Source organism: Bos mutus, chromosome 9, assembly GCF_027580195.1.
Source record: "Bos mutus isolate GX-2022 chromosome 9, NWIPB_WYAK_1.1, whole genome shotgun sequence".
Lineage (NCBI taxonomy): Eukaryota > Metazoa > Chordata > Mammalia > Artiodactyla > Bovidae > Bos > Bos mutus.
In genome coordinates, this window is record NC_091625.1 from 52,737,664 (window position 1) to 52,751,741 (window position 14,078).

General features: G+C 36.9%; 1 protein-coding gene across 3 annotated transcripts in view; it reads left to right on the forward strand.

Annotated features, from left to right (window-relative positions):
• Window positions 1-14,078, forward strand: part of MMS22L (MMS22 like, DNA repair protein) — a 126,413-nt gene that overhangs the window by 106,843 nt on the left and 5,492 nt on the right. For all 3 annotated transcript variants that reach the window (XM_005892256.3, XM_070376571.1, XM_070376573.1), the window contains 2 exons: window positions 963-1,174; window positions 4,422-4,585. In XM_005892256.3, the coding sequence (XP_005892318.2) occupies window positions 963-1,174; window positions 4,422-4,585 (376 nt within the window). The remainder of the gene's footprint in view (window positions 1-962; window positions 1,175-4,421; window positions 4,586-14,078) is intronic.

The following is a 14,078-nucleotide window of genomic DNA, read 5'->3' on the forward strand; positions in this document are numbered from 1 at the left end:
CTTGTTCAGATAGAATGACCCGTACCATAAGTTTTAAAATAGACCTAACGTGGGTGGGATGATTTGGGAGAATGGCATTGAAACATGTATAATACCATATGTGAAACAGATCGCCAGTCCAGGTTCGATGCATGAGACAGGGTGCTCGGGACTGGTGCACTGGGATGACCCAGAGGGATGGGAGGGGAGTTCAGGATGGGGAACACATGTACACCCGTGGCAGATTCATGTCAATGTATGGCAGAACCACTACAATATTGTAGAGTAATTAGCCTCCAATTAAAATAAATTTATATTAAAAAATAAAATAGACCTAATGTGTATTTTACAACATTGTAATTACATATATATTTCATTGATGATGGAGAAGGCAATGGCACCCCACTCTAGTACTCTTGCCTGGAAAATCCCATGGGCGGAAGAGCCTGTTAGGCTGCAGTCCATGGGGTCGCTAAGAGTCGGACACGACTGAGCAACTTCACTTTCACTTTTCACTTTCATGCATTGGAAAAGGAAATGGCAACCCACTCCAGTGTTCTTGCCTGGAGAATCCCAGGGACGGGGGAGCCTGGTGGGCTGCCATCTATGGAGTCGCACAGAGTCGGACATGACTGAAGTGACTTAGCTGTTCATTGAAGAGTGTGGTGGTGAAGTTTTCTCAAGATGAGACCCAGAAGAGAGCTTCATCTGTCTTCTTACTTTTCTCCCCTGCTTCCTCTGGGTATGCCCCAAACACACGTGTTTGGTTAGGTACCATTGCATAAGTTAACCAAACTCAGCTGTTCCCTGAGCTTCATACAAACATTACCTGTTGATTATGGAAGGTGTTCTTGTTGACTGTGTTAAGTTACGCATTCTGATATATAAATATCAATGCTGGGGGCAAAATTAGTAACTTCCTAATTTTTTTTTTTTAACTTTATCTTTTAGTATTTCTTTTTTTTTTTTTTTTCCTCCTGTAGGGCATGTGTATTGTGTGTTGTCAGTCTCAAAATCCAAATGCCTATCTGAATCAATTGCTGGGGAATGTTATTGAGCAGTATATCGGGCGATTTCTTCCAGCCTCAGCTCATGTCTTAGGTCTTGGACAACATCCTGTTTTGTTGGCATTGAAAAACTCAGCCAGTGTTCCACCGATGTCATTGCTAAAGAAATGCATTGTCCATGTCATAAGGTACATCTAAATATTAAGAATAAGTGGTATTTACAATGTATTATTCTCTATTAAAAACAGAATAGTTTTTTATTTTCTCTATTAAATAATAAATTTCTCTAATTTTCTGTATTAAAAAATAACAGAAGTATTGGCAACCTGTAGGATTCTATCTCAGAATTTATCAGAATGACTTGGCAGCCTAAGACAGAGCTCTTTAAATTGTTTTCTCTGAATTGCTTGTTTTCTCTGTATTGCTATTATTTTTCTTATATATGTCCTGCTGCTGCTGTTTAGTCACTAAGTTGTGTCCAAATCTTTTGTGACCCTGTGGACTGTAGCCCACCAGGCTCTTCTGTCCATCTGGGAAGTCCATATATATATATATATAAGAAGGAAATGGCAACCCATTCCAGTATTCTTGTCTGGGAAGTCCCATGGACAGAAGTGCCTGGTGGGCTACAATCCATGGGGTTGCAAAGGAGTCAGACATGACTTAGCAACTAAATAACAACATGTATATGTATTATTTTTTATCAGTTAAACACTGATTGTATTTTGTACTGTATAAAATGAAGTAATTATAAGAGATAGTTAAGTGAAAAGAAGAATGCTAATATGAAAAAGGAAGCAATATGAAGTCATTTTTCTTTTAGTCTTCTCTGTCTTAATAACTGTTTTATTACTGGGCAAATGAATCAATGAAACTTCTTAGGTTTTCTACTAAACTCTGTATCTTCTAACTGCAACATTAGAAACCACCTTTTTTTTTGGTGTTCATTGAAGTATTTAGCTTCATATGAAATTAGTTTTTAAACTTTTAAGATGCTATGGTGATATATATTATTCTTAGTGGTTTTTTTTTCTGTGTTTTTAATGATCTGATAACTTTAATATCCTAATATTATCTGTCACCTCACATTACAGAATTCCATGTCTGAGATCTATTCTCCCTCTGACTTTCTCTGTGTGTTCCTAGTGTTCTGTTACTCAGGTTTGAAAGCTTCATATTCTTTTGTTTCCTCTCCCTTTTCAACCTTTGGCAAATGATCATCTCCTTCCCTTTTCACATCCCTTTTTTATCACATTATACCTACATTATAGCCAGAGTCTCATAACTACTTTCACTATCTCTAGTCTTAATGGCACCCCACTCCAGTACTCTTGCCTGGAAAATCCCATGGACGGAGGATCCTGGTAGGCTGCAGTCCATGGGGTCGCAAAGAGTCAGACACGACTGAGCGACTTCACTTTCACTTTTCACTTTCATTCATTGGAGAAGGAAATGGCAACCCACTCCAGTGTTCTTGCCTAGAGAATCCCAGGGACGGCGGAGCCTGGTGGGCTGCCGTCTATGGGGTTGCACAGAGTCGGACACGACTGAAGCGACTTAGCAGCAGCAGTCTTTTCTTCCAGTCGCACCTAAACAATTCTTCAGAATACTTTTCCTAAAATGTTTTTCCAGTATGACACTTCCTTACCCTCAAACTTTCTTTGTTTGCTGTCCATGATCTGTCACTTAACTTTCCCATATATATGTCATCATATACAAATCCTAATGATATTGGTTTAATTATCACCCTTCCAAAATACTTCACCATTCCCTATATCACAGCTTTGTTCAGACCGTTTTCTCCATTAAAATGCTATCTACTGGGCTACATACTCCTAGGCTTTATGAGACCTAATATCTCAGTGTACCATGACGCTTCTTTCCTTCTTCTGGAGCCTTGTGCTCTGTATAATTCAGTTCTCAGAATCTTGATAGTTTTGCCTAACTTGTATATGAATTTTGCAGCAAGATTATAGTACTCTACCACTGTGTTTGAGACATTGCATAGGTAATTTTAGTAAACCAAATGGCAAGTGCTGAAATGAAATCAAATCTTTAAGACCTTAAAGCTGTTAAAGCCCAATGTTTAAGACCCTGGCTACTTTCCTTGACTTTCCTCTTTACTTTGTATATAGTGAAAATGTTTTTCTTACTGTTTCTAGTTGAAGACCTAAACAAGTAGCAATTCCTTTTTCTTTTTTTCTTTTCACTCAGGAAAGACATAGAGACTGTCTCCTATGATTTCCTCTATTCCAAGCTTCTCTACTCCTATAATTCCCTAGCTTAGGACTCCTTCTACTGAATTCCCAAGAATTCTGGGATTATCTTCCAAAGCACCTATCACACTATAATTGTTCTTTTCTTCTTTATCTAACTTTTCAAATGGACAGTGAGCCATTGCTTTCAGAGACCATATTTTACTTTCTTGTTCTTAGACTTGTACCAAGCATACCACATACTCAATGAATGTTTGTTCTAAGCATTAGAAATTCAGCATTAAACAAAACACATGAAACAATTGACCTCAAAGAATGAATGAATTTTCTAATATGTAATATTTGTTGGAAATCATTGTATGGAGTAGAAATGATGAAGGCATATTTCCGCCCTTAAGGAATTTATAATATTTAGTGATTTCTATGCCTCATTTTGGCAAATTATATCTCTTCGCAAAGTATATGTAGATGTCTGGTTTAGATTTAGCTATATTTGACACTTTTTCATATTGTCTAGACTTTTTAGAAACTGTGCAATTTCCACTTTGCATTTATTCACGTAAAAAACTACACTGAACACCTGCTATGAGTTGAGACCTGTTCTAAGAGGTAGAGATACAAAGATGAGGCAGGTGAGTTATCTTTATGACCTCTGAGTTCAAATGATAGAAGTTGTCCTGCTTTAAAAGAAGATATTAAATCCTAAATTCCCTCTCTAATTCTTTTATTTCATAAGGGAAGGAAGGATACAGGTTGGAATGGAAAGATGATTTCTAGTATAGTTCTCTTATTTGGAAAAATAAGACTCCCTTTCAAATCCATAGATAAATAAATATGAGGAGAGAATCTTTATGCAAAGTCAAATTAAGAAAATGTATCATTGAGGAGCTCATAGGGGAGATCAAGCTTACATTAGAAAGGAAAAAAATTAACAGATTTTTATTAGATTTTGATTGTTTATTTTAAGACCAGGTTGCTTCATATTTGGTTTGTATCTGTATTCTGCTTTGGTCTTTATAGCATGCCAGTAGGATGTGCAGTCATTGCTTCAAAAATCTTAGGTTTGAAGAAAATATGGTAAAATATACATAGTTTTTCAAAATTGTGCTTTATGGATTTCAGAGATAAAATAGGCCATCATCTTTCAAGTGTATGACATTTGATTTTGCTCTATTGAAACTTTAAAGAGAAGGAAGAACAAAATTGTGCTTGTTTTCAGGAAGTCCTACTTTGAGTTTAAAGGATCCTTGCTCCCTCCTCGCTTGGCATCCATTCTGGCCTTCATCCTCCAACTTGTTAAGGAAACTAACACTGATGTTTCTGAGATTGAACTACTTCTCCCTGGAGTATTAAAATGCTTGCTGCTGGTCAGTGAACCTCAAGGTTAGTTCATTTAAGAGTTTGTATTTGTTACACTTTTATGTTCACAAAGTAAGAAAGTTTTCAATTCTGTCAGTTAAATTGACAGTTATGAAAATATATGGTTATTTCATATCAACTTAATTTTTATCATAGCTAAAGAATGAACCAGAGAAGGCAATGGCACCCCACTCCAGTACTCTTGCCTGGAAAATCCCATGGATGGAGGAGCCTGTTAGGCTGCAATCCATGGGGTCACTAAGAGTCAGACACGACTGAGCGACTTCACTTTCACTTTTCACTTTCATGCATTGGAGAAGAAAATGGCAGCCCACTCCAGTGTTCTTGCCTGGAGAATCCCAGGGACGGGGGAGCCTGATGGGCTGCCGTCTATGGGGTCGCACAGAGTCAGACACGACTGAAGTGACAGCATAGCATAGCACAAAGAATGAACTCCAGCCAATAGCTAAGGTTGGGTGTGATAAAATGGTTAAAAACTGACATGATTCAGTCTAGTTTTTTTTTTTCCCCTCCCAAATAGTTGATTTATGTTTATTTAATTTTTGTTCAATTTGTCTCTGATACTGAATGCAACTTGCTAGATATTAAGTGGTAAGGGGGCAGCCTACTCTCTCCTATTCTGGATTCTGCTATAATATGTAAGCTGATCTCTGGGCAAACCTGTAAGTACATGTTGATCCTTTTGTTTTCAGTCTCATCAGCCTTGCTGCCTATGATCACTTAAAAATATTATTTATTTAGTCCCTGCTGTGAGTAGCAGGCCTTAACAAGCTTATTGGGAATATGCAGAATAGTGGCTGTAGTTCTATCCTGAAGGGATTTTTAGTGTAAATAGATGTGTTGTGTGTGTATTTATCATTATAATGTGATCATTTGGGGCAGGCTTCTCAAATGCTTCTAGTTAAGTACTTCTAACTACTGTGATAAGTGAGTACGCTATACATCCTAAAAAATATGAGGGCAGCATGCAGAGCGGCAGCTAAAAGCTCAGACAGCTCTTTGAAATGTTCTGTTTTATCTCAAAAATTTATGCATGTTTTGTTTTAATCCATGTTATTTTGATATTTAAAAACGGTCCTCTCTGCTTCCAAGCTTGGTTTTGTGAAAAATGTTGTATTATTTTAATGTAAAATACCCTTACTTGATAGTAACACCTCTTCAGTAAAGAATATCCAGAGATAGATCCCAGACTGTTCTTTAGAAATTTTACCTTCTTTGAAAACATTTGCTTGCTTTTAATTTCAGTGAAAGTCTGTTGTACTATATAGTACAAAATTTGAGACAGAGCAGATAGTATAGCATTTTAGCTAGCCTGTTGTTTCAGTGAGTGTAATATTTGTCATGAAGGAGGTCAGGTTTGGGGAGGGGAATTTGCTGCTCATCTGTAGCTAGTGGTGCATTGCATGTTCCAAATAGCAGGTATATAGAATGAATGTTCTATCTCCACATTGTCCTACAAGCTGAAGGAGCAGTGTTTAAACACAGATGTGTGTTATTGGCTCAGAGAAGATGCTAACTCTCCTTGTAGTCTCAGTGTTTTAGGACAGTTTGTAAAACTGTAGAAAGTTAGTGTTATGCCCAGAAATATTTCAGTGTTTATCCAAAATACCTGTACACAAGAGCTTGAGTTCACTTCCAGCATGGTGACATGAGAAGCTCTGCAGCCTTGATCCCCAGAAAAACTGGTGAAAATTGTTTAAAAGAAAGCATTTAAATTCTCTGGAAATGGTCCTAAAAGGGTACACAACAAATGGAGAAATTGTCTACTGAAGCTTGGTAGGAACAGCAAGTCTTTGAAATTTGAACCAAGACGACTGCCTTCTCTCTTCCTATCTCAGAGGCATGGCAACTCTGGTAAATTAAAGAATGAGGGTTCCCTCTCCCTGCAGCTTCCAGGAGGAGGGCTGTCTTCCTAAGAGAGGCCAGAGTATCAGTGTTCCTCATCCTGCCTCCTAGCCACCTAATGCTAAGGTTATATTCCGGGGGAGTGTGGGTGAGAAGTGAGGCCTTCATTCTTCCACTCAGCTCCCACTTGTGAGATGGGAGCACTATACTGAGTATGGTATCAATGAGAATACTGGAGTGTTGATTGTCCTTGCTGCAGCTTAGAGGTAGAGAATTCATACCAAGAGGATCTGTAGCTGATACCCCTCCTTCCACAAGCATGCAGCACCTAATGTGGGTATGTCAGTCAGAAAATAGTGGGCACCATGATCTCTGTCCCCAGCAACAGAATTTCACCTCTGAACTTTGCCTGAGAGGGGGAGGGGGTAGGAGAAAGCCATAGGACAGATAACTCTGAATTTCTCCCAAAGGAACAGACTTCATTTACAACGAAATGTGAAAAAGTTCAAGCCTGAGGGTGCTGTCAAAAGCAGTGGAGTTTGTGGTTAAAAGGCAATAGGTAGGAGAATGATAGATTTATTAGAGGTGTAAGCTAATTTGTAGGTCAACTAGTTTAGTGAGAGAATTGACTGCAAAAAGCCCTGGGGTGAAAACAAATATCACTAATCTCAGAAATCCCCCCTTTAAAAAAGCCTGGATTTGATAAGATCATACACTTAAACTTTTACTGAGAGAAAATCAGTCAACAGATCTTGCCAGTATGAGAAATCAGATATAGGATTTAATAAACAAAGACTTCAAAGTAGCCATTATAAAAATGTTCAGAAAGCTCAAGGAAATCATGGCTAATAAAGTAGAGGAAGATGTGATGACAGTGTCACATCAGAGAACATCAGTAGAGAAATAGAAATTATTAAAACAGAAAATAACCAAATGGGAATTCTGAAGTTTAAAAGCTAAACTGAAAATCTTAAGTTTAATTTGAATTGATAGACGAAAGAATTAGCAAACTTGAAGATAGATTGTTAGGTGTTATGCATTTGAAAAAAACAAAAAACATGAAAGAAATGAACAGAGCTGTAGGACATCATCGAGCACACCATCCTACATAGAATATCAGGAGAGGACAGAAAGGAGCAGAAAAAATATTGAAGAAATAATGGCTGAAAATTTTCAAAATTTATTGATGAATACCAATCTATACATTCAGGAATGAATATACATTCACCTAGTTCTAAATGGAATAAACTTAGATCCACAGACATGCAACTTAGTGGGGGGAAAAAAAGGTTGAAAGTCAAAGGCAAGGAGAAGATTTTCAAAGCAGCAAGAGGAGAAACAACTCTACCTTCAAAGGAACCCTGGGAAGATTAACAGCTGACTTCTCAGCAAAATCAATGGAAACTAGAAGGCAGTGGGATAACACTGAGTGATCAAAGAAAGCACTGTCAACCAAGAATCCTATAGTGAGCAAAGCTGCCCTTTCAAAAATGAAAGTCAACTCAAGATATTTGCAGATAAAAAATGAGAGAATTTGTTGTTAGCAGACCTGCCTTATAAAAATTACTAAAGGAAGTTCTTCAGAATGAAAGTTAAAGTGAGCTCAGATAATAACTTGAATCCTTAAGAGTAAACAAAGAACAGCAAAGGTAATTATGTACAGTTGACCCTTGAACAGCATGGATTTGAACTGCACAGGTCCACTTATTTGCAGCATTTCTTTTCAATAAATTCATACTATTCAGTTCAATTCAGTTTTTTTTTTTCAGTAGCTCAGTCGTGTCCGACTCTTTGAGACCCCATGAATCGCAGCATGCCAGGCCTCCCTGTCCATCACCAACTCCCGGAGTTCACCCAGACTCATGTCCGTTGAGTCAGTGATGCCATCCAGCCATCTCGTCCTCTGTCGTCCCCTTCTCCTTCTGCCCCCAGTCCCTCCCAGCATCAGAGTCTTTTCCAATGAGTCAACTCTTCGCATGAGGTGGCCAAAGTACTGGAGTTTCAGCTTTAGCATCATTCCTTCCAAAGAAATCCCAGGGCTGATCTCCTTCAGAATGGACTGGTTGGATCTCCTTGCAGTCCAAGGGACTCTCTTACTACATAAACCATGGTTAGTTGAATTTGTAGATGCAGAACCCTGACTGAACCCTTTCTGACTTTACATTCAGAAAGCTGACTGTAAAGTTAAACATGGATTTTCAACTGCATGGGGGATCAGCACTCTAAACCTTCATGTTGTTCAAGTGTTAGTTGCTCAATCGTGTCCAACTCCTACAACCCCATGGACTGTAGTCCACCAGGCTCCTCTGTCCATGGGATTCTCCAGACAAGAATACTGGAATGGGTTGTCATTTCCTTTTCCAGGGGATCTTCCTGACCCAGGGATCAAATACAGGTCTCCTACATTGCAGGCAGATTCTTTACCATCTGAGCTACCAGGGAAGCCCCATGTTGTTCAAGGGTCAGTTGTAGTTGAAAGGCTGCATAAATGCATATTTTCACCTTTTTTCTTTCAACTGCTTTTAAAAGTAAATATATGAAATAATATGTATATAATTGTCCTATAATATATAGAAGTTTAATATATTTACCAATAACAGTATAAAGGAGATGGTGGGAACAAAGCAGTATTAGACTAAGGAAGTGACTTCAGATGATAACTTAAATAGGAACAAATGATGAGAACAATAAATGATAGGTAAATTTAACAAAACCCAAAATATATACGTGTTCTCCTTTCTTAGCTACTTTGAAAACATAGGAATTTTATAAGGTAGAAATTATAATAATGTATCACTGAGTTTTAAAATTTGTAGATGTAACATGTAACAGTAATTCCACAAAAGACGGGAAAGTGACTAGAGCTGTATAGGAATAATGTTTCTATATTTTGCTGGAATTAAGTTCATGTAAATCTGAAGCTCTGAAGAGTTAAGATGTACATGATAAACCTAGAGCAACCACTAAGAAAATAATTCAAAACTAATGGACAATCATTAAAGTAACTAATATGCTACATTTGAAAATATTCACTCAGTGCAAAAAGAAGAGAGATTAGATGGACAAAAACATAAGACATTTAGAAAGCAAAAGGTAAAATGGCTGATGTAAATCCAGCTGTATCTATAGTAATGTTAATTGTGAAAAAGTTGAACAATCCAATCAAAAGAGATTATCAGAATTTTTTTTTAAAGCTCTATCTTTATCTCAGGAAACACTTTTGATTCAAAGATTGGAAGTTAAAGGATGGGAAAGGATACATCATGCAAATTGCAACCGCAGAAAGCTGGAGTAGCTAGACTAACCTCAGACAGAAAAGACATTAGGCAAAAAAAAATATATTACTAGAAATAAAGAGGGAATATTTTATAATGATAAAAGGGTGAATCTGGAAGATTTAACCATTATAAATATATGTGTACCTAATAATAGCAAAATACAAGAAAAAACTAAAAGAAATGAAGGGGAAAATAATTCACAGAAATAGTTGGAGGAACTTTGGTTTCTGCTATAATAATAAAGATCTTGAAAGTCATCACTCACCTTCACAACAAGAAAAACTCTGGGCAGCCTTAAAAATAATTCTTCTTAGGTGCATCAGAGAATTGAGGTCATAGGGCAAATCACTGCCCTCAAAACTGAGCATACAACAATTTGTCAAATTCAGCTTAAATATTCCTACCAATACCAGCTACATCATAAGGCTTCTGCTCCTGGCTAGCTGTGATTCTCTGTATCCACCTTTCTGTTTAGTTTTAACTTATCTAATAGGTAATTTTTTTAAAGAGGTAAAGGATGTACTAAGAGAGGAGAGAAAATGTAATTATACAAAGTGCTCAATTAAAACCTTCAGAGAAGGCAGGGAAAAAGGGGAAGATTTTTTTTTTTTTTTTAAAAAAAGGTCCAGAGCAAAGACTAGAAAAACTATGTATAAAGTAGATACTAATTCAACTATTTCAATAATCATTGAAATAACTATTTCAATGATTATTGAAATAATCTAAACCAATTTAGATTTAGTAGTCTAAATAAACCAATTAAGAGACTGACAGTGGATAAAAAACAAGGCTTAACTATATGTCAGCTACAAGAAATCCACTTTAAACATAAAGACACAATTAGATTAAAAGTAAAGGGATGGAGAAATACATACAGTGCTAACAATTCAAAACACAGGTGTAGCTATATTTCACACAAAACAGACTTCAGGACAAGAAGAACCATCAGACATAAAGATGGATATTACATAAAATGAACTGGGAATAGAGGAGAGAACTGCTTCAATCAGATAAAGGACAATTTTGAAAATCCTACAGCTGATATCACACTTAAGATGCTTTCTCCCTAAGATTAGGAGCAAAACCAAAGTGTCCACTCTTGCCACTTCCTTTCAACATTGTACTAGAAGTTCTAGTCAGTGGAAGAAATGGAAATAAAAGGCATCTAGGTTGAAAAGGAAGAAGTAAAATTATCCATGTCTGCACATGGTATCATTTTGTTGTTGTTCAGTCGCTCAGTAGTGTTTGACTCTTTTGTGACTCCATGCACTGCAGCGTGCCAGGCTTCCCTGTCCTTCACCATCTCCCGGAGCTGGCTCAAACTCGTATCTGTTGAGTCATTGATGCCATCCAGTCATCTTATTCTCTGTCATCCCCTTCTCCTCCTGACTTCAGTCTTCTCCAGCATCAGGGTCTTTTCCAGTGAGTTGGCTCTTCTCATCAGGTGGCGAAAGTATTGGAGCTTCAGCATCAGTCCTTCCAGTGAAAATTCAGGACTGATTTCCTTTAGGATTGACTGTTTTGATTGACTGTTGGATTGACTGTCCCTTGCTGTCCATGGGACTCTCAAGAGTCTTCTCCAGCAGCATGGTTCAAAAAAATCAATTCTTTGGCCCTTAGCCTTCTTTATGGTCCAACTCTGACATCCATACATGACTACTGGAAAAACTATAGCTTTGACTATACTGTATGGGTATATATGATATCATTATACACACACACACACACACACACACAAAATCCTAAGGACCCATTGAAAACTATTTGAACTAATAAATAAGTTCAGCAAGGTTCCCTACCAGAATTCAGCAAGCTTCTTTGTAGCAAAATTGACAGACTGATTCTACAGTTCGTGTAATCCTACAAGGGACCTAGAATAGCCAAAAAAATCTTAAAGAAGAACAAAGTTGGACGATAACACTTTTCAATTTGAAAACTTAGTACAAAGCAACAGTAATCAAAACAGTGTGGTGCTGGCATGAAGACAGACATATAGATTAGTGAGATAGAACTGAAAGTCCAGAAATAACCTATGTATCTATGGTCAACTGACTTTTTCTTTTCTTTAAACAAGGGTGCCAGGATGATTCAATAGAGGGAAAATAGTCTTTTCAACAAATTGTGCTAAATCAAATGGATAGCCAAATTCAAAAGATTGAACTTGCACCTTTATTTCACACTATATGCAAAAATTAATTCAAACAGGTTTATAGACCTAAATGTCAGAGTTAAAACTGTAAATCTCTTAAAGCAAGACTAAATCTTCATGATCTTGGATTTGGCAATGAATTCTTAAACAGGACATCAAAAGCACAAGCCACAGAACAAGACACATAAATTAGACTTAATCAAAATAAAGAACTTTTGTGTTTCAAAGAGCACTGTCAAAAAAGTATTAATAAAAAGACAACTCAGAGAATGGGAAAAAGCATTTGCATATTACTGATGTGATAAGGAAGTTGTATCAAGAGTATATGAAGAATAAAACTCAGTAGTTTTAAAAAAAGAAACAACAGGCAAAGGATTTGAATACAGTTTCCTCCAAAGAATATAAACAAGTGGCTAAAAAGCACCTGAAAAAGTGCTCACCATCATTAGTCATGAGGGGAATGCAAATCAAAACTACAGTGAGATACCACTTCACGCTCACTAGGTTGGCTATAATGAATAAGATAATAACAAAAATTGGCAAGAACATGGAGAAATCTGCATCCTCATTTACTGCTTTTGGGAATGTAAAATGGTGTTGCCACTTGGGAAGTGAAGTGAAGTGAAGTTGCTCAGTCGTGTCTGACTCTTTGTGACCCCATGGACGGTAGCCTACCAGCCTCCTCAGTCCATGGAATTTTCCAGGCAAGAATACTGGAATGGACTGCCATTTCCTTCTCCAGAGGATCTTCCCAACCCAGGGATTGAACCCGGGTCTCCCGCAATGCAGGCAGACGCTTTACTGTCCGAGCCACCAGGGAAGTCTAATTCCTCAAATAGTTGAACATGGAGTTACCTTGTGATCTAGCAGTGCACTCCTAAGTTTAATATATTCCCAAGATTAATGAAAACATATGTCCACACAGAAACTTGTACTTTAATGTTTGTAGCAGTATTATAATAGCCAAAGATGGAATACCATCATCTGATGGATGGATTTTTTTAATGTGATCTATCCATACAAGAGAATATTATTTGGATATAATATTAAATATATATTCGCTATAAGGAGTGAAGTACTAATTCATGCTGCAGGAAGTATTGCTACAGCATGTATTGCTATAGAAGGTATTGTAAACATTATTATAAGTGAAAGAAACCAGTTAACACAAGACCACATATTATATGGTTCTATTTATATGAAATATCCAGAGTAGTTAAATCTACAGAGATGGAAAGTAGATTAGCGGTTGCTTAGAGGGTATGAAAGTAGATTAGTGGTTGCTGAGAGGGTATCGGAGGACAGGAGGTAATAGCTTTAAAGGGAGCAGTGTTTCTTTTCAGGATAAAGAAAATGTTCTGAAATTGCAGTGACAGTTGCACAGTTCTGTAATTATACTAAAAACCATTGAATTGTATGTGTTAAATGGGTGAATTATATTGTATATAAATTATATGATAATAAAGCTGTTATTTTTAAAAAAAACTGAAAGATAACCCAGTGTTTAAAAACAATGCCCAGTTCAGTTAAAGAAATAAACAAAGAGGATAGATTTTTTTAGAAACCGTGTACACTAATGCTCACTACAGTGTTACCCGTAATAGCCAAAATGGAGGCAACCCAGATATCCATCAACTAATCATCTAATGAACTGATAAACAGATGAAGTAAGTCCATACAATGGAATGGTATTTGACCATGAGAAGGAATGAAGCACTAACATGTTCCATAACATGAGTGAACCTTAAAATATTTTGCTAAGGAAAGGAAGGCAGTTACATAAAACCAAATCTGTATGAGTCCATCTATATGAAATTCCTAGAATAGACAATCCATAGAGACAAAAAGTACATCAGTGGTTCCAGGGACTGAGGGAGGAAGAACGTGGGGAATGACTGCTAATAGGTGTAAAGTTTTGGAGGGAGGTGATAAAAATGTTCTGAAATTAGATAGTGGTGATAGCTTCACAATTCTTATGAATATACTAAAAGCCAATGAACTGTACACTTTAAAAGGTTAGTTTTTATATGTGAATTATACCTAAATCTGTTATTTTTAAGAAACAGTGCTTACTTTTAATACTTTATGAGGGGTATGTCTTCATGTTCTGGTACTTTTTCCACAAAAAAACTTGTGGATTTTGGGGTTTTTTTTCAAGGAAGCATCTTTAAGAAGAATCATTTATACTGGCTCTAGAATTGCATCTGATATGAGAACTTACTTG